This window comes from Sinohyriopsis cumingii, chromosome 4 (genome assembly GCF_028554795.1).
Source record: "Sinohyriopsis cumingii isolate HCF-2022 chromosome 4, ASM2855479v2, whole genome shotgun sequence".
Lineage (NCBI taxonomy): Eukaryota > Metazoa > Mollusca > Bivalvia > Unionida > Unionidae > Sinohyriopsis > Sinohyriopsis cumingii.
The window spans coordinates 56,434,615-56,457,518 of record NC_142964.1 but is presented as its reverse complement, the minus strand read 5'-3'; the positions used below and the strand labels follow the sequence as shown (position 1 = coordinate 56,457,518).

General features: G+C 33.4%; 1 protein-coding gene across 1 annotated transcript in view; it reads left to right on the top strand.

Annotated features, from left to right (window-relative positions):
• The first annotated feature begins 7,300 nt into the window (after positions 1–7,300).
• The window catches only part of LOC149801207 (complement C3-like), a 333,137-nt gene continuing 317,533 nt past the window's right edge, over positions 7,301–22,904 (top strand). The window contains exon 1 of the mRNA XM_089955246.1: positions 7,301–7,521. Coding sequence (XP_089811372.1) covers positions 7,457–7,521 — 65 coding nt within the window. The 5' untranslated portion in view covers positions 7,301–7,456. The remainder of the gene's footprint in view (positions 7,522–22,904) is intronic.

Here is a 22,904-nt window from a genome sequence, read left to right as displayed (position 1 = left end):
ATGTACGATAACTCCATAACTCATTTAAAAACCTGCCATGTATGAGTTAGAATTGTAGACCAAGTAAGTGGGTCTGCGAGAAATGGATAATGGAGACTCTGCTAAGTGTCTTCACATTTTCAGGTGGAGTCTGTCGAATGAACAGCTCGGATTATTTAGTCCAAGTGGTAGAGCATCTGTTTCGAATTCTTCTCATGTGACACCAACAACGTCGCTGCTTATACCGACCTGATGACCACGGGGAAGGCCTCTTGTCGTCACTACAGTCATTTTGTACAATGAAATTTGAAATTTGACGCAAAATAAATACGAAAAAGTCAACAATATGAACTTGTAGTGGCGTTTCGAGAGAGGCGAGAGTGAAACCCTGGAACCAGTTTGTCTATGTCACTACTGTTACACAATACCAAAAAATGTTGCATATAAACAGTAATGTAATTTGTCTGTGAAGCCGAGGGTTCCTTTGTTAGTGAATATTATTATTCGGAACGTTCGAAATGTGAAATGTGTGTGTGTGTGTGTGTGTGATTCAGTAAGATTTCGATTTTTAGCGTAGCTTTAGCAATTTTTCAGTCATATAGCTACTATGTCTGCAGTGTGACAGTTTATAGTGATGCCTGGCACTGGGGCATCATGTCGCAGACATGTAGCATGATGTCCCACCCAGCCATATTATCCTGACACTAGGCCGACCAGTGTTAACACTAACCTCTTAATGCTGAGCGCCAAGCGAGGCAGCTGTTAGTACCATTTTTGTAAGTCTTTGGTGTGATTCAACCATGGATCGAACCCGCAACCTCCCGCATCCTAGACGGACGCTCTAACCACTCAATGTGAAATAAATGTGTGTCATTTTAACAGATCCGATTTTATAAACACAATTTGAATAGACTCTTTTAAGCAAATAGGCATTGATCAATTAAATTGGGACTGACGGGCTAGCAATTAGTGATACCTTCGAGCAATTACCGATATCTTAGAGCAATTAGTGATATCTTGGAGCAATTAATGATATAGTGATATGTAGACATTTTGATCAGGAACAATAAACAAATCATGACAAAAAATTCAAGATGAGTACATAAATCGAGATTGCTTACAATTAGTTGATGAAGAAACGGGTATTTTACTTTTAATAGCACTGATCCATTACTCTCTGGCTTTTATATCCACAATAAAACAACCCATTTTGACAATTCCCCATTAGTGTTTGCTTTTATACTCAGCATTTTTACTCCTCATTATGTAAACGCCAGATATATTAAAATTAATTACAAATGGGATCCGCAACATGCTACTACACTTTTTAAGATTTAGACAGTAACCAGTCAAAATGTGACAACTCTAGTACATATTTCTGTTCATGATAGCATAAGTATAGTTGTGCTCGAGTTATGGAATCAAGTATGGTTAAGTGTAGCATCTAGGGGAAACAGATATGTTACTTATGTTTATTTCGCTTGAATAATAATTCCATTTCAATACTTTGCAATCATTTTCGAATGAAGAATCAAATGATGTTATACGAGATGGATATGAAAAAAGTCTGGAGGATAAGGGAACCATCTTTGAGGAACTAGGAAAATAAATAACACAAAATGAAATTACAAAAGCGATGCGAAGTCTCGAAACAAGAGAGCTGGGAAGATATTTTAAATGAGTATTTTAGAAACTGGGTGGAGATACTTCGACCAAATATATTTAATGCAGTTTGTGATAGTTGTCATTTTCCTACACATTAGGTCTGGTGACCTATATTCAAGTCTGATGATGCTTGTAATACTGGAAATTATGGAGGATTATTTCAGTTTTTACTTTTTATTTCGCATTTAAAAAAGTATCTACCAGCATTTTAAATGAAAGACTGTTGAACTGGGCTGATAAAAATGACAAAATATCAAATGCAAAACTTGGTTTCCAAAAAGATGTTGGAACTACTGACGCTAGTTTTGTTTTACATCGTTTGATTAATATATATATATATGAGTCAAAATGAAAGATTTTATGCATTTATTTTAATTTTAAAAAGTCATTTGATAGTGTTTTATATAAATGGTTTGTGTTTGAAGTAATTTAGACAAGATGTAACTGGCAAAATGTTAAATGTTCATCTTTCTATAGTGTACTTAAATCCCGTGTTTCACATTGGGGTATTAGTAGTGCCAGTTTTGAGTATGGAGTAGGTTTGATACAAGGTTAATTATTATTTCTATAGTGTACTTAAATCCCGTGTTTCACATTGGGGTATTAGTAGTGCCAGTTTTGAGTATGGAGTAGGTTTGATACAAGGTTAATTATTATTTCTATAGTGTACTTAAATCCCGTGTTTCACATTGGGGTATTAGTAGTGCCAGGTTTGAGTATGGAGTAGGTTTGATACAAGGTTAATTATTATTTCTATAGTGTACTTAAATCTTGTTTTTCACATTGGGGTATTAGTAGTGCCAGGTTTGAGTATGGAGTAGGTTTGATACAAGGTTAAGTATTATCACCACCAATATTATTTTCATTATTTATTGAAGTTAGAAGAGTTGTCTTTCTTTTTGACTATGCCTGCAGACTATTTAGTTTTATTTGCAGGACACATCGAGTGTTTACAAAATACCATTGATAATTTACTGTAATAAATGGAATCTAAATATTAATTTTGATAAAACTTAAGTTATGGTCTTTAGACAAGGTGATTCAGTCTTTAGACAAGGTGATTCAGTCTTTAGACAAGGTGATTCAGTAAGACAATGCGAAGTATAAAATGTAGCAGGGAGTAATATTCTAATATTTATATTATTCCAATTTCGAATTATGCGACAGAGGTATTTTTTTACCAAGCTGACGCCATTGATCATGTATATCGATATATCGAAGGATTTTACAATATTTGTTAAAGGTACAAAAAAATATATACTTCTGTCGTCGGTGTATATGGTGAACATAGAATAACCCCACTTAAATATGTAATGCTCGTTAACTTAGTTGAAGATAGGTTTAGAATTAAAAATTCTGCATATATTATTATGATCACTGCATGTAGGCAGTCATACCTTTAAAATGAATCAAATAATACTACCAATTGGGTTACGTCCCTAAATGATACTTAAAACAGATTTGGTGAAATTTGAATAATTCCTGATTCTGTAAATTGCTCTTAGTTTATTCCCATTTTAAAATAAAGTTACATGCGCTTTTCTATCTGACTAGAATACTAAAAGATAAAATTCTAACAAAATGTCTATATAAACATATATATGCTCTTAGTTTATTCCCATTTTTAAATAAAGTTACATGTGCTTTTCTATCTGACTAGAATACTAAATAATAAAATTCTAACAAAATGTCTATATAAACAAATAAAAATTTACTTAAGCCTCTAAGATTATTTCAAATTCCTGTGTAACAATAAACATCGATCAGCTTTGACAAAACTCCGAGTGTCTTCCCTTAATCTGAAATTAAAACTAGGAGATAACGAAGCAATATAATAGATAGGCTTGAAAGATGTTGTACGTTCTATAATAAGTATGATAATAAAATGAATATCATTTTCATTTAGTATGTTCTGTGTTAACCAACTAGCGTGTAAACTTAATTCAGATGTACTTCTGGAACCAACCATCCATTCACAAGTGCATTGAATTGTCAACTTCTACTATTAAGATAATACTATGATCAATAGCTAATTTTGTTTATGAAGCATTTGAAACAAGAGATTATTATTTCTAGAGTAAATTATTGTTAAGACTGTACATTTGTTTCTTTCTAGACCTTGACGATTACCGCTTTGAGTTTCTGTTTAAAGCTGTACATAGAGCATTTTATAACCACACAATATTTGTAATATGAACTCTATAGGAATGTAAATGTTTATGATATTAAGCTATTGAATTAAAGTGAGTACTAGGAGATGGTTAACACGGGTAAATAAACTGAGTATTAAGAGATGGTTAACATGTTTAACTGAGTACTAGATGATTAACATGAATAATTGAGTATTAGGATATGGTTAACATGTTTAACTGAGTACTAGATGATTACCATGATTAACTGAGTATTTATGGTTAACATGTTTAACTGAGTACTAGATGATTAACATGATTAATTGAGTATTAGGATATGGTTAACATGTTTAACTGAGTATTAGAGGATTAACATGATTAATTGAGTATTAGGATATGGTTAACATGTTTAACTGAGTACTAGATGATTAACATGACTGATTGAGTATTAGGATATGGTTGACATGTTTAACTGAGTATTAGAGGATTAACATGATTAATTGAGTATTAGGATAAGGTTAAGATGTTTAACTGAGTACTAGATGCTTAATATGATTAATTGAGTATTAGGATATGGTTAACATGTTTAACTGAGTACTAGATGCTTAATATGATTAATTGAGTATTAGGATATGGTTAACATGTTTAACTGAGTACTAGATGATCAACATGATTAATTTAGTACTAGGATATGGTTAACATGTTTAACTGAGTACTAGATGGTTAACATGATTAATTGAGTATTAGGATAAGGTTAACATGTTTAACTGAGTGCTAGATGGTTAACATGATTAATTGAGTATTAGGATATGGTTAACATGTTTAACTGAGTACTAGATGCTTAATATGATTAATTGAGTATTAGGATATGGTTAACATGTTTAACTGAGTACTAGATGATTAATATGATTAATTGAGTATTAGGATAAGGTTAACATGTTTAACTGAGTACTAGATGATTAACATGATTAATTGAGTATTAGGATATGGTTAACATGTTTAACTGAGTACTAGATGCTTAATATGATTAATTGAGTATTAGGATAAGGTTAACATGTTTAACTGAGTACTAGATGATTAACATGATTAATTGAGTATTAGGATATGGTTAAGATGTTTAACTGAGTACTAGATGATTAACATGATTAATTGAGTATTAGGATATGGTTAACATGTTTAACTGAGTACTAGATGCTTAATATGATTAATTGAGTATTAGGATATGGTTAACATGTTTAACTGAGTACTAGATGATTAACATGATTAATTGAGTATTAGGATATGGTTAACATGTTTAACTGAGTACTAGATGATTAACATGATTAATTGAGTATTAGGATATGGTTAAGATGTTTAACTGAGTACTAGATGATTAACATGATTAATTGAGTATTAGGATATGGTCAACATGTTTAACTGAGTACTAGATGCTTAATATGATTAATTGAGTATTAGGATATGGTTAACATGTTTAACTGAGTACTAGATGCTTAATATGATTAATTGAGTATTAGGATATGGTTAACATGTTTAACTGAGTACTAGATGCTTAATATGATTAATTGAGTATTAGGATAAGGTTAACATGTTTAACTGAGTACTAGATGATTAGCATGATTAATTGAGTATTAGGATATGGTTAAGATGTTTAACTGAGTACTAGATGCTTAACATGATTAATTGAGTATTAGGATATGGTTAACATGTTTAACTGAGTACTAGATGCTTAATATGATTAATTGAGTATTAGGATATGGTTAACATGTTTAACTGAGTACTAGATGCTTAATATGATTAATTGAGTATTAGGATATGGTTAACATGTTTAACTGAGTGCTAGATGATTAACATGATTAATTGAGTATTAGGATATGGTTAAGATGTTTAACTGAGTACTAGATGATTAACATGATTAATTGAGTATTAGGATATGGTTAAGATGTTTAACTGAGTACTAGATGATTAACATGATTAATTGAGTATTAGGATATGGTTAACATGTTTAACTGAGTACTAGATGCTTAATATGATTAATTGAGTATTAGGATATGGTTAACATGTTTAACTGAGTACTAGATGCTTAATATGATTAATTGAGTATTAGGATATGGTTAACATGTTTAACTGAGTGCTAGATGATTAACATGATTAATTGAGTATTAGGATATGGTTAAGATGTTTAACTGAGTACTAGATGCTTAATATGATTAATTTGGTATTAGGATATGGTTAACATGTTTAACTGAGTACTAGATGCTTAATATGATTAATTGAGTATTAGGATATGGTTAACATGTTTAACTGAGTACTAGATGATCAACATGATTAATTTAGTACTAGGATATGGTTAACATATTTAACTGAGTACTAGATGGTTAACATGATCAATTGAGTATTAGGATATGGTTAACATGTTTAACTGAGTACTAGATGATTAACATGATTAATTGAGTATTAGGATATGGTTAACATGTTTAACTGAGCACTAGATGCTTAATATGATTAATTGAGTATTAGGATATGGTTAACATGTTTAACTGAGTACTAGATGATTAACATGATTAATTGAGTATTAGGATATGGTTAAGATGTTTAACTGAGTACTAGATGATTAACATGATTAATTGAGTATTAGGATATGGTTAACATGTTTAACTGAGTACTAGATGCTTAATATGATTAATTGAGTATTAGGATATGGTTAACATGTTTAACTGAGTACTAGATGATTAACATGATTAATTGAGTATTAGGATATGGTTAACATGTTTAACTGAGTACTAGATGGTTAACATGATTAATTGAGTATTAGGATAAGGTTAACATGTTTAACTGAGTACTAGATGATTAACATGATTAATTGAGTATTAGGATATGGTTAACATGTTTAACTGAGTACTAGATGGTTAACATGATTAATTGAGTATTAGGATATGGTTAACATGTTTAACTGAGTAATAGATGATTAACATGATTAATTGAGTATTAGGATATGGTTAACATGTTTAACTGAGTACTAGATGGTTAACATGATTAATTGAGTATTAGGATATGGTTAACATGTTTAACTGAGTACTAGATGATTAACATGATTAATTGAGTATTAGGATATGGTTAACATGTTTAACTGAGTACTAGATGATTAACATGATTAATTGAGTATTAGGATATGGTTAACATGTGTAGTTGAACTGATTATTAAGAGTTTAATTGAGTAGGTTAAAAAGTTTGGTTGATTGTTGTTTAATGGCACATCAACACAGGAAAAGTAATATCTGGAGAATGTGCTTCACAAACCACTGAACTGAACTGGCCTGGGGCTGGACGAATTAGAACATGCATTCATCACTAGTCCAGCAAGGTAGATGGTGAGCCGCCGTGTTGAATATATAGCAAATAAAAGTATCATTTGTCTGGAACGAGAAGGGTAGAAGCAGTGCACATATTATGACGATTTGATGATTGAAAGTAGAAAACTACAACTGCACTTATCTTTTAGCCAGAGCAATACCGGCTGGAATGTTTTATGCAGCCTCTCCTTGCTGATAAATTTGACCCAGATAAACAATTAAAGGAAAATAAACCTTTCCAGGAAAAATTCGTATCTCGTAAAAGCTAAATCTGTATAAAAGCCACAGCTGCCAGAGCCGAAACTGTTTGAAGCCCAGAGTCGAGCTATCAAGATGGCAACGAAGAATTTTGCAGTCAGCGTGGGACTGATCCTGTATTCTGTGCTGACTCTAGCAAAGTAAGTTGATCGTCTATCTTTCTGTCTGTACTCATGTCCCATACACATTTCGTATGTATGGACACATTCTTCTCAGATTTGATTTCAACATTGTGAGACAGTTATAAGTTCTTTAATGCGACTTTAGAAACTTTTTGATGACGTACAACCAGAGAATATCTTCGAGTGGGGGGGGGGTATGTAGTTTATAAAGCTAATATTTGCTCTGTATTTAAAGTATTGTGTATTTTCTATATTTAATATATTTTATTTTAAAACAATCTACAAAGTTTTAACATCTTTGCTTGTTACATTTTATCTTTGCTGAACTTCATGTTTATTTCAATATAAAAGGATTTATCTTCCTTAAGTGTTACTCTTTGTAATATCACTGCATATTCAGAATCAACTCCATATAGTCAGTAGTGTGCTTACGTGTCATATATATATATATATATATATATATATATATATATATATATATATATATATATATATATATATATATATATATATATATATATATATATATATATAATGTAATAAACTGACTACGAACAGTGCAAAACTAGTATCTAGCTAGCCTAAGTGCTTTCGACTCTTAATGAGTCTTTTTCAAAGGCAAATACAAACAACAAAAAAAAAAATAGACAAGACAAACAAATAAAACAGACAATCCGTTGTCTTTGTCAAATTTTACATGACAATGACTTGCTGCGGATGCTGAAATATATTTTATATTGACGTGGAAATCCATAAGCCATAGCTTCATCTGTTATATTTGGTAAATTTATGTACGCGCAAATTATATCCCGGATATTTCATTGTATAGCTGTAATTATAGGTTATTGGGTGACTAATAAGCAAATTTAGAGAATTATTGAAAAGAGAGCATGCCGGCTGCAAAAAGGTGATTTTATTTGTGAATGTCTGTCTTGTTCTAGTCTTCTTGGTTTAACCGCATGGTTTCAATGTTCTAAGGCGGCGTATCCAGTAAGATTCCTTTCCTTTCCTGGTTTCGGAACTCCATTTGGGGTTGTGAGCAATTGCAATAAGTGTTATATCACTGAAAGTGTGGCCATGGGAGGAGAAGTGTTCTGCTACTGGGCTTCTGTACAGCTTCTTTGTCATCCAAGAAAAGGAATCTTACTGGATACGCCGCCTTAGAACATTGAAAATATATGACGTCTTTGTATACCTGCCTGAACGTCACTTTTTTCCGAGTTATTCGAACTGTCTTCGGATTTTGACATTCTCACATATATGCTGGTATTTAACAAAAATAGGGTTTGGGAAAATTAATTTCGAAAAGATATTCTCTCAAGAATGAAGGAAAATGTTTCATGTAGTACAATTCTGCATGAATGATATTTGATGAATGTTGCTCATTGTCTCTAAACTGTATGAAGTGTTAATATTATGAAATAATATTCTTAAGAAAATTTTGAAATATATTTTGATATAGCGATTCGTAATGTTTGTAAAGTCAATAGTTATATATTAAAATTTATTTACGGTGTCATGTCTTTACTGCATCGTTTAGTTTGATTAATATGTGATATTTATAGAGTAACAATTTATTTGTTAAGGTTTTAGTATATTACGTGACACTGTGTTAAATTCTATGAAAAAATGGGGAGTGTGGGGGTATTATCTATGTGAAGTATTAATAATATGAATTCACATAACATGAAATCAAATGATTTAAACCAATAAATGAAATGATGAATTCAGATTCCAAATGACGTGATATTAAATAAAAGGATTTAAAGAAGAAAATGGAATGATGAAATCTGTTTTCAAATGACGTGGCATTAGATAAAATGATGCAGTCTAAAATGAAATGATTTAATCCAACAACTGAAATGATGAATTTAGATTCCAAATGATTTGGTATTGAATAAAAGGGTCTGAAGAACCGAATGGAATAATGCATTCAGATTCCAAACGACGTGGCATTAAATTAAATGTATGGAAAGTAAACGGTCTGACTGGGAAGAACACTACACTGCAAAGTCAAACTGCAAATCGTCTAGCGTAAATGCAAACATACACGGGGGGGGGGGGGCTGTTACCCATGATGTATGGTATCAGCAAGCCCAAATTTATAATCCTGAGAAGTTTGAAGACCAAACTTGGACAGCCAAGGTGTTTCCGTTCCGATGATATAAACAAGAACTATATTGTCCAATCAGCATCAAGTGATTTGATCCCCATTAACGAATGTGCGTGTGTTCTTTAACATTTCTCCACCTTGTACTGCGTGAGCTTGAAAGTTTTCCAAAAATATGGGCAGCCGTCGCTGCCAAAATTACATTAATCAAATGATGTAGTATGAAATCAAATGATTTAACCCAGCAAATTAAATGATAAATCCAGATTCCAAATGATGTGGTGTCACATGAAATGATTAACGAACAACACCGAATGATGAATTTAGATTCCAAATGACGTGGTATTAAATGACATGATGTTGTGTGAAATGAAATGATTTAACCAAACAAACGGAATGATGAATTCAGATTCCAAATGATGTTGTGTGATATGAAATGATGTAGCATGAAATGAAATGACTGAACCCCAACAATGAAACAATGAATTCAGATTCCAAATGATGTGGCGTTAAATGAAATGATCTGGTATTAAATAAATTGATTTAAAGAACAAAACGGAATGATGATATCTGCTTCCAAATGACGTGCTATTAAATAAAATGATGTAGTCTAATATGAAATGATTTAACTCAACAAATGAAATCATGAATTTAAATTCCAAATGATCTAGCATTAAATATAATGATTTAAACAACGAAAGGGGTTGATGGATTCTGAATCCAAATGACTTATTATTAAATGAAATTACGTAGTCTGAAATGAAATGATTTAACTCAACAAATGAAATGATGAATTCAGGTTCCAAATGATGTGGTATTAAATAAAATGATTTAAAGAACAAAACGGATTAATGAAATCTGCTTCCAAATGACGTAGTATTAAACGAAATTATGTTGTCTAAAATGAAATGATTTAACCCAAAAAAATGAAATGATGTATTCAGATTCCAAATGATCTGGCATAAGTTAAAATGGTCTGAAGAACAGAATGGAATGATCAACTCATATTCCAAATGGCGTGGTATTAAATGAAATGTATGGAAAGTAAACGGTCTGACTCGAAACAGCATTACAATTTAAGTTCAAAATGTAAATCATCTAGCGTAAATCCAAACAAACACCGGCGGGGGGGGGGGGGGCGATGTTAGCCAGACTTATAATCGCAGGCGTATTTACAGCATTCAGCTGAGACTTTTGCAGACGACATTTAACAGCTAAGGCTAGTGTTTCTTCTCATTTGATATAAACAAGAACTAAGTTTTCCAATCAGCATAAAGTGACTATCCACATTAATGAATGTCTGTGTATTTTTTTTTTATCTGCCTTGTACTGCGCGAGTTTTCAAGGCTTCATCTCAGCTAGATCTATCAGCTAAGGAGATGAAATCTTCATCTTATTTGATCAATAGCAATTATCATGTTTAATGACCTAACGTAGCATACACACTAAACCAACAATGTTTTGCCCGCCACTTTTTGTATGTCTCATGTTACCGGCCATACGTACATATGCATTATTCGTCCAAGTTCTATATGTAAGATTTCTTCGTTTCTCGTCCATTTAATTTAGTTTGCATTGACATATTACTGTTTTTTTTTTCTTTTAGTTTTCGTTTGGGAGATCGAATAAAATTTTATTAGAAATCATGATTCGTGACTTTTAGTGCATTTGAAACACCCCACTCTCCTTTCCAAATATATTGAAAATGGGGAGGGGGAGGCTTAGTCATATAGTTTGAAAGAAATTAATACGTGAACAATAAACAGATTCCTCCTTTGGAGTGTTTTATGGCGAAGACGAAGCACAGATCACGCTTGAATAAACCCAAAATTTAGCAAATGATGTATGAAAATAACAAGGAAAGGCGATGGATTCTATCAGAATTTAAAATAAAAATAGCGTCAACGATTTGTAAGTGATACCATGTAGCCCTTAGGGTAAAAACGCCCTCTTTCTCCTTTCCTCCTCACCCCGTCTTTCTCTCTCTCTATCTCTCTCTATGTGACATAGAACGGTCTAAGTTTGAGCTTTCTGCTTTCTGCTGACTGCTGGACTAATGCTAGATTTTACCTGACCTGCTATACATCGATTTAAGTAGCAACTATTTGGTATTTATTTGTAGCTAGCTCAATTGCATGTCCTAGGACGGGAGTGGTAAAAGTAAGTTTCATCATAAAAAATTTTTAAAAGACAAAAAAAAGAAAATAATAATGGGATGAGCGAGTTTAAAGAAAGTTTGAATTTAAAAACAAAAAAAGTGTTTACAAAATTACGACTTCTTGTTTGGCAGCCTGATAAATAGAAAGACAAATGTCGGTATCAATATATAAAGGCTAGCAATTGCTCGTTCTAGGATGGGAGTGATACATTTTCAAGATAAAAATAAAGAAGTTTTTTTTAAAAAAAATTTAAAAAATTTGGGATGGGCGAGTTTTAAAGAAAGTTTAATATGGGTTTATTCAAACATGATCTGTGCTTCTTCTTCGCCATAAAAAACTCCAAATAAGGCAACTGTTTATTGTTCACTTATTAATTTCTTTAAAAATATATGACTAAGTCCCCCCCCCCCCATTTTCAATACGTCTGGAAAGGAGAGTGGGGTGTGCACTAAGAGTGGTGAATAATGTATTCTAAGAAAAATTATATTCGATATCATATAGGAAAAAAAAGAGAAAAAGCACTAATATATCGCTGCAAACTGGATTCAATGGCTGCAAAAGAAGAATTGATAACATATAGACCTTGGACGAATAATGCGTGTGCACGTAGGGCCGGTAATGTAAAATATACCAAAAGAGACGGGCAACACATTTTTGGTTTAGCGTGTATGCTACGTAAGGTCATTAAACATGGTAATTAATATTGATCAAATAAGATCCAGATTTAATCTCTTTACTTGGTTGATCTCGCTTTGTTGAGGCCTTTGAAACACACGCAGTACAGGGCAGAACTTGAAAAACAAATACACGCACATTCATTATGTGGATAAAGTCACTTTATGCTGATTGGAAAACATAGTTCTTGTTTATATCATACAAAAAGAAACACTTACCCTTGCTTTCCTGTCCAACTGTCGTCTGCAAAAATCTCAGCTGAATGCTGTAAATATGCCTGCCGATTATCAATCTTTCTAACAGCGCCTCCTTGTGTTTGTTTGGATTTACGCTAGATGATTTACATTCTGACCTTAAATTGTAATGCTGTTTCGAGTCTGACCATTTACTTTCCATACATTTCATTTAATACCACGCCATTTGGAATATGAGTTGATCATTCCATTCTGTTCTTCAGACTATTTCAACTAATGCAAGATCATTTGGACTCTGAATACATCATTTCATTTTTTGGGTTAAATCATTTCATTTTAGACAACATAATTTCATTTAATACTACGTCATTTGGAAGCAGAATTCATCAGTCCGTTTTGTTCTTTAAATCATTCTATTTATTACCACATCATTTGGAATCTGAATTCATCATTTCATTTGTTGGGTTAAATCATTTCATTTCAGACTACGTAATTTCATTTAATAATACGTCATTTGGATTCAGAATCCATCAGCCCCTTTTGTTGTTAAAATCATTTTATTTAATACCAGATCATTTGGAATTTAAATTCATGATTTCATTTGTTGAGTTAAATCATTTCATTTTAGACTACATCATTTTATTTAATAGCACGTCATCTGGAAGCAGGTATCATCATCTGTTTTGTTCTTTAAATCATTTTATTTAATACCAGATCATTTCATTTAACGACATATCATTTGGAATCTGAATTCATTATTTCATTTTTGGGGTTCAGTCATTTCATTTCATGCTACATCATTTCATATCACACAACATCATTTGGAATCTGAATTCATCATTCCGTTTGTTGGGTTAAATCATTTCATTTCACACTACATCATTTCATTTAATACCACGTCGTTTAAAATCTAAATTCCTCATTCGGTGTTGTTCGTTAAATCATTTCATGTGACACCACATCATGTGGAATCTGGATTTATCATTTCATTTGCTAAGTTAAATCATTTGATTTCATGCTACATCGTATGATTAATGTAATTTGGCGGCGACGGCAGCCCATACAAAAACCTAGATCTATCAATTTGATGACCTGACCTAGCATAGACAATAAACTAACACGTTTCTCGACACTTTTTGTATATATCTTACATCACTGGACGCACGTACATGGGCATTATTCGTCAAGTTATATATTATACCAGGCCCCAAGAATGTGAATAGTTTCTATCCATGGTAATATGACACCCAGGCTGAGGAACCCTTTGCTATCAATACGACTCTGTGATCCTGATGAATTCCAACTGGCTGGTAGTAAATGCTGTATACCTCTTGTTATCAGTCTACTTAGTGATCTAACACTATTGATGCAGACGTCAGTGACTTAATAATGATTGTTTGTATGCATATAAAGCTACTAAAAAAGGCCTTCTTACTTCATGCATTTTCCAGACACAAATGATTATTTTAAATGGCTTTATGAACAGTCTTTAAAACTGTTGGTATCCCTACCAGTTTCTAATTTGCTGGTCTCATGGAATGATGTACCTGTAGTTTTGTAATTTCAAAGGATGTGCATTTTAAAACCAAAAGAATACATGACAATTTTAGAAACTCTGACATAGTAGACATAAACTAATAAAACAAACCCGTTTTCTATGCAATCATTTTTTACAGCTGTTCTAATGGGATACCAAAGATATTTTATCATCTAGTGCAGACTAACTAACAACTGAAAATAATATAAAATATTAAAAAAAACACTTGATATTGGCTTCCTTTTATGATATGTAAATTTAAAGAGTTGTCCAAATTAACATAAATAGTAAATTTCTTATTTAATGAAATCAAAGTCACGCTCAAATTAAATAATTTGCATACAGACACATTCTTGTAAAACCTACAAAACAGGGATACATGATTTTTAGCATCAAAACAGAGACATCTTTATTTTAACAATGTTTTGGCAATAAATATCTGTTTTACAATACCTAATATACACGTCTTTTGCAATGTATATGTGGTTCCAAGAAACAATGTATCAGAATGTTTACCATCAGAACGGGGACACACAAATATGTACAAAGTGTCAGACATTATACAATGAAATTGGCAGATTCCTTAAGTATGTAATGTGATTCTAAATAACTATCAAATTTATCCAAATGCCGCAGCTATCTCAGCTCTTTTCACATAGTTCCCTTTCATTTTCACAAACTAAATTGAAATATCACGTTGATTTTTTTAAATATATATTTTATGCAAATATAAGTAGAAATGAATCGTCGGAATTACGTGCATTTGAAACATCCCACACTACATTACAAACATTTTAACAATTGTGGTTGTGGATGGCGGTGCTTAGTCACAGATTTCGAAAGAAACGGATACGTGAATAATAAACAGTTGCCTCCCGTGGAGTGTTTCATGACGAAAAAAAGCACAGATCATGCTTGTCTGTATCACCCCAGCATCATGTTTCTGTAATTTTGCAAACTATTTTTGTCTTCACAATTTTTTCTTGTCATGAATTGAATGATTAGATTTAAGAAACTTTACACAAATCGGATATGACTATGAAAATTCTATCTTCATATATATATATATATATATATATATATATATATATATATATATATATATATATATATATATATATATATATATATATATATATGTAGACACGCCAGAAGTAATATGTAGGTGGAAAACTGTTGAAGAATGAAATTTTTTAACTTCCTGATTCAGTTAAACTAGACATTCATAAAAAATACAAAGTTATTATCTTGGTATTATGTTTAATATATTGGACGATAAAAGACCACAGTTATGGCTGATAAAAAGGATGCGATATGGACAGAAATATAAACTGCAAAAATAATAATAAGATTATTATTCCAATTGCTTCAACTTGTTTCACGAATGCTTTTTGCACAAGGCTCGTGTCAATTTTGATCGTATTGTGATAAAAATGCTTTAATAAACTTCCATGTTAATGTTCACTTCCCAAAATGTCTATTCTAATGATAATAGTCTCTATCAGAGTTACTTCTAATATAATTTAGCCTAATAGTATTATTACCGTTCACTGATCATACACTTTTAAAATAAACTCAAGGACGATATAATGCCTAATGCACTTTTCCCTTTATGTACTTTTACCAATAAATGACCAACATATGAGAAATAGAGCAATATATACACTGTTTTCTTGATTTGTGGAGGCATATGAAACTGATAGGATTAGATTTTTGGAGACAGGCCTGTTATTAGTTGATTTAAGCTGGGCCAGTACTGAAAAGTTAGACGCTACCATATAAATAATAATAATATATCGTTCTATGTCGATGAGTGTGTGTGTGTGTGTGTGAGACAGAGAGAGAGAGAGAGAGAGAGAGAGAGTAACTGTCTTTATCCCAATGGTTAACGTTTTTTTTTTTTTTCACTTAGAACTCGCTATGCTGGTTTTATGGGTCTTTTATATAAACCCTGATGAAATCTATCAATGACGCCTTTCCTTTGTATTTTCACAATTCATTGTTAAATCTGAGTTTATTCAAGCATATCTGTGTTCGATTTCGTCACTAAACACTCCAAAGATGCAACTGATTATTATCGTAATTATTTCTTTGAAAGAGAAAAGAAAAGAAAGAATACCCACATAAATATCTCGCTAAAAACTGTTATTCGGTGGCGACAAAGGAAGTTATATATATTACTTCGACAAATAATGCACATGTACGTAATCCAGTAATGTAAGCGAGAAACAACTTGCTAGTTTAGTGTGGATGCTACGTCAGGTTACACTGGTCAACAGTGAAATCATTACTGACTTGAAAAGGCCCTAATCTGTAGTATTTTGGTGTGCCGAACACGAATATAACCGTGAAAAATTTGTATTGGCTCTCGTTTTGAAGATATTCATATACCTCATTTTCTATGTTTCACTGTGTAAATTTCTCCAGTAGGACTGCAGCAACATCCGGAATAATGATGTAACATTGCATAATACCATCATGCTCACATCATCCACAGTTGATTGCATCATTTTCTGATGCAATGCAATACTAATGCCATGCGGCTGCTGAAGTAAGTTGACGTCAGCAGTGTACTATACATGTGTAGGCCTATTATACTAATGCCAGGCGGCTGCTGAAGCTGACGTAAGCAGTGTACTATATAAAGCCCAATCAGATAGGTTCAGCATTTAAAATATTTTAGACGTTGTGCGAGACAGTTCAAGCTACTGTTACATAAAACTTATTATTTTATCCATTTACGTACAATAAAGAACAGTAATGCCTCGAAAGTGTGTTAATACCGCGGACAATTTTTGCTATATTTGTGGGGAAGTGACATTTGCCAACCAGAAGAAAAGTATCAATTCTCAAGTGAAGAAGGCATATCATCTTTACTTCGGATGCAAGGTTGGTGACCAAGACAAGCCTTGGGCTCCGCATATATGCTGTGCTACATGTACAACACAGCTTTCACAGTGGTTGAATTGCAAAAGGTCATCAATGCCGTTTGCAGTCCCAATGGTGTGGAGAGAGCCAAGCAACCACCTAAATGACTGTTACTTCTGCTTGGTTCCTCCTCTTTCCGGCGGAATAACGAAGCGAAAGAAGTCGAGAATAGTCTACCCAAACATTCCGTCTGCATTGAGACCAGTTCCACATGGTGAGGGACTTCCTATTCCAGAACCTCCAGCAGAATATTCTCTTGATTCATCTGACGAAGACAAAGGTGAGTCGACCTGTTCTTCTCCTGGTCCATCAGCATGCAGTGATCCAGATTTTCACTGTGGTGCATCATCAACCCCACACAGAATAACACAGGAAGAACTAAATGACCTGATTCGTGATTTGGACTTATCAAAGAACAAGGCAGAATTGCTAGGATCAAGACTCCAACAATGGAATCTTCTAGAAGAAGATGTCACAATTACTGCATATCGAAAGCGCCACCAGCAATTGGAGCCTTTCTTCAGAAAGGAAAGTAATCTGATATTCTGTTCCGATATTGAGGGCCTCATGAATGCTTTAAAAATCACTCATGACCCACAAGAATGGAGACTATTTGTGGACTCTTCGAAACTGAGTCTCAAGGCTGTGCTTTTGCACAATGGAAACATTCTTCCATCTATTCCAGTAGCGTATGCTGTCCACATGAAAGAGACATACGATAACTTAAGGCAGCTACTGAATTCCATTGAGTATAACAAGTACAGCTGGCACCTCTGTGGTGATTTGAAGGTAGTTGCCCTTTTAATGGGACTGCAGCAAGGATATACAAAATACATGTGTTTCTTATGCGAGTGGGATAGCCAAGCAAGGGAAATGCACTACATGAGGAAGGAATGGACTCACAGGCAGAATGTAGCCATTGGAGAGAAGAATATCCAACACCCAGCTCTGGTTGAGGCTCAGAAAATCTTGCTACCACCCCTTCACATCAAACTAGGTTTGACGAAGAACTTCGTGAAAGCCATTGACCGGACTTTGCCAGCATTCCGATACCTGCATGAAAAATTCCCTCGACTCAGCGAAGCAAAGATTAAAGAGGGAGTTTTTGTGGGTCCTCAGATTCGAGAGCTTTTCAAAGATGACCGGTTCAACAACTTGCTGGAAGGTGACGCGAAACAAGCATGGAATGCTTTTCGCCTAGTTTCTACAAACTTCCTCGGAAATGTTAGGGCAGAAAACTATAAGGAACTAGTAGAAGACATGTTGATGAAGTATAAGAAACTTGGCTGCAATATGTCTCTAAAGATTCACTTCCTTCATTCCCATTTGGATTTCTTTCCTAGCAACTGTGGTATTGTTAGTGATGAACACGGCGAACGTTTTCATCAAGATATCGCAACAATGGAACAAAGATACCAGGGAAAATGGTCCACTACAATGCTGGCTGACTACTGCTGGACACTCCTCAGAGATGCTCCCGAACAGCTGTACAAGAGACAGGCGAAGAAATCTAAGATGTAGTCAATGACTTGATTTTTTATAGGTAGGCTATTACAGTTGACCTTTTACTATTGGAATGCATTTCGTTATGTAAACATTAATTTCTTGCAGATTACAAAAAAACTAGAGCCAATTTTGCAATTTGACTGTCATATTCGTGTTCAGCACATAAAAATTGATAAGAATTGACTAATTTTATTTCAGTAACATGACTTTTGTAAAAATTTGTTGTCCAGTGTTATCAAACGCGGTAACTATTATTGATGAAATAAAATTTTAAAAAATTTAATCTCCTTAATTGATTGATCTACGTTTCTTGAATCTTTAATTGTAAGCTCGCGTAGTGCAATGCGGAGAAATGTTAAAGAACACACGCACATTCATTAATGTGGATCAAAACACTTGATGCTGTTTGGAAAATACAAGTCTTGTTTATATTATCGGCACGGAAACACCTTGGCTGTCCAAGTTTCGTATGCAAAAATCTCAAACGAATGTTGAACATGCTTATCTAGATTGTAAATCTAGGCGTGCTGACACCATTAATCGTGGATAACAGCGATCCCCCCCCCCCCGTTTAGATTTACGCTAGATGATATGGAGTTTGACCTTACAATGTAGTGCCGTTCCCGACCATTTACTTTCACCACATTTCGTTTTTTACCACGTCGTGTGGAATCTGAATGCATTATTCCATTCGGTTATTCTGACCATTTTATTTAATACCAAATCATTTTGAAATCTAAATTCATTATTTCATTTGTTGGATTAAATCATTTCATTTTTAGACCACATCATTTTATTTAATACCACGTCATCTAGAAACAGATTTCATCTCTAGCCCGCTTTGCGGGGGGTGGGTTAATTGACGGATTGTGCCAACTTAAAAGATGTCCGCTTTATTCGGATCTGGTTATCTAGGAGATGACCGCCATCAGTTTTATTGCCGGGATCAAGTAAAAATTAATATAAAATGTGGAACTTAAAGGTGGAAAAAATAGAGATATCTGAGCAGATATATATAATAGAATGACACGAGCCCCGGTATATGAAAACAGCAATTTAATCAATTACATAAACACTTTTGATAACACATTATTTTAGGAAGATACACTTCTTTTTTAAATAAATCATTCACCGAATTTCAAGCACAAATAAATTTATATAAACAGCCGATCTGTTTAAATGATAGAATTGGTTCATCGTAGAATCGAGTAAACAAACGAAGTCATTACCTTGTACAACTTCATAACCTGTGCATTCCGGTTCACTCCAACGTCACGGTAGTTGTTTTTCTCAGTCCTTCCGCTCTTTTGTTTTTCTCCTCCAACCTCCATACATAATCGGTAGGTGGATACATAAACATGTAGACACGTAGATACTTGTATCAGTAGAATACGTCAGTGGATACGTCACTGTATACGTCAGTGGAGCTATTCCCCCTTTAAAATAAACAGAGAAGCAACCAAAATTTTCTGTCAGTTATTCTACTGGGAATCGATCATTATTCCCCTCTCGTTATGGTCACATGTAGTTCTATCGGAATTCAGACACTGAGGCTGTCTGGTCAGCTAAAGATGGCAGACCATAAAAAACCTAGTTTTTTAAGATTAATATACTTTCTAATGGCTATTCGATTCTGACTCACACTAATAGCACACGGGACATAACAGTTCCATTCTCGTCTCAATTACACCAATGACTGATTGATATTCATTACATGCATGAACTATGCTATTTTCAGCGAATACACACATTCAAATCTTTATCATACGTAAAATCATCTGAGATTGGTGAATACAAACGGATTCTCGTAACTCATACCAACTAAAGTAATTCATGAAATCTTAGAATACCCAATTCCTATACAAACAAGACGACAGCTTCAACAAATTCGTCAAAGTTATATAAAGAAGATTATTGTACAAATAAATTAATGCAAGTCATAATATTGATATCACCAAATTATATGAAATTGACGCAAATATCTCGTGCTTCAAGCTTTGTTTGCTTATAACGCCAGAATTGTGTTCGTTGACTTTCCAGACATCCGGCCCTTTTAATAAATGTTTTACGAGAGAATTTCTTCCAAATTTTCTCTCGAAGTCTCTTATAGTCTCACCCTTGCAGGAAAAATGCAGACTAATTAGATTTTTCGATGGGGGGAATATTTAAAGCCCACGGAATTTCGTGTTCGAAATACGCCCCTTATTTAGCGTAACCAATCAGGGTTAAATATTTTTTTCCGTCTTTGATATCTAGGCGCCAATATTGGTGTCAGCCTGAACCCTACTTTGCCGAACAACTGTTATGGAGAATTTCAATTCTGACTGTTCCGATATGAAATCGAAGTTAAGCGTCACTTTTTTAAATTAATGATTTAATCTGTTGAGTTAAATCATTTCATCTTAGACTACAACGTCATTTGAAAACAGATATCATCATTTTGTTTTGTTCTTTAAATCATTTCATTTCATATTATGTATTTCATTAAATATCACGTCATTTGAAATCTGAATTCATTTTTTATCTTTTGGGGGTTCAATCATTTAATTTCGTCCTACATCATTTCATATCACACAACAGCACTGGGAACCTGAATTCATCATTCTATTTGTTGGGTTAAGTCATTCCATTTCACATTACATCACTTCATTTAATACCACGTCATTTGGAATCTAAATTCATCATTCGGTTTTGTTCGTTAAATCATTTCATGGGACACCACATCATCTGGAATCTGGATTTATCGCTTCGTTTGGTGGGTTAAATCATTTGATTTTACACTACATCATTTGAGTGATATAATTTTGGCGGCGACGGCTGCCCATAGTGTAGCTGTGTAGGTTAGGCGGCAGCTACATTGGGATGAGTAATATAATTATGGCGGTGACGGCTGCCCATAGTGTAGCTGTGTACGGTAGGCGGCAGCCACATTGGGGAATTAGCTGATAGAGCAAACTAACAAATGTCTAGGTTACATATTCCGGCCCTCAAACTTTATGTTGGTAGGTGGATACGTAATCATGTAGATACGTAGATACTTGTATCAGTAGGTACGTGGATACGTCACTGTTTACCTCAGTGGAGCTATTCCCTCTTTAAAATAAACAGAGAAGCAACCAAAGTTTTCTGTCAGTTATTCTACTGGGAATCGATCATTATTCCCCTCTCGTTATGGTCAGATGTCGTTCTATCGGAATTCAGACATACTGAGGCTGTCTGGTCAGCTAAAGATGGCAGACCATAAACAAACCTAGTTTCATAAGATTAATATACTTTCTAATGGCTATTCGATCCTGACTCACATTAACAGCACACGAGACATAACAGTTCCATTCTCGTCTCAATTACACCAATGAATGATCGATATTCATTACATGGCTTAACTATGGTATTTTCAGCGAATACACACATTAAAGTCTTTATCATACGTGAAATCATTTAAGATCGGTGAATACAAACGGATTTTCGTAACTCATATCAACTAAAGTAATTCCTGAAATCTTAGAATATCCATTTCCTATACAAACAAGACGACAACGTCAACAAATTCGTCAAAGTTATATAAAGAAGATTATTGTACGAATTCAGATGAACTCAAACATAGTTATACTCATACCAAGAAAGTTGATCAACGAATTTAAGCAAATAAATACATGCAAATATAAGCAAATAAATTCATGCAAGTCATAATATTGGTATCAACAAATTACATGAAATTGACGCAAATACCGCAAATACGCAAATACCTCGTGCTTCAAGCTTTGCTCGCTGATAACGCCAGAATTGTGTTCGTTGACTTTCCAGACATCTGGCCCCTTTGATAAATGTTTTACGAGAGAATTTCTTCCAAATTTTCTCTCGAAGTCTCTTATAGTTTCACTCTTGCAGGAAAAATACAGACTAATTAGATTTTTCGATGGGGTTAATATTGAAAGCCCACGGAATTTCGTGTTGGAAACACGCCATTTATTTAGCGTAACCAATCAGGGTTAAATATCTTTTTCCGTCTTTTATAACTAGGCGTCAATATTGGGGTCAGCCTGAACCCTACTTTGCCGAATAACTGTTATGGAGAATTTCAATTCTGACAGTTCCGATATGAAATCGAAATTAACCGACACAATTTTTTAGTCGTCTAACCCCAAGTTAATGCACTTTTCATAGATCGACTGAAATTTGCATCCTTGCATCATCATTCCATTTTGTTCTTTAAATCCTTTTATTTAATATCACGTCATTCGGAATCGGAATTCATCATTCCATTATTGGTTTAAATCAATTTAATTTATGCT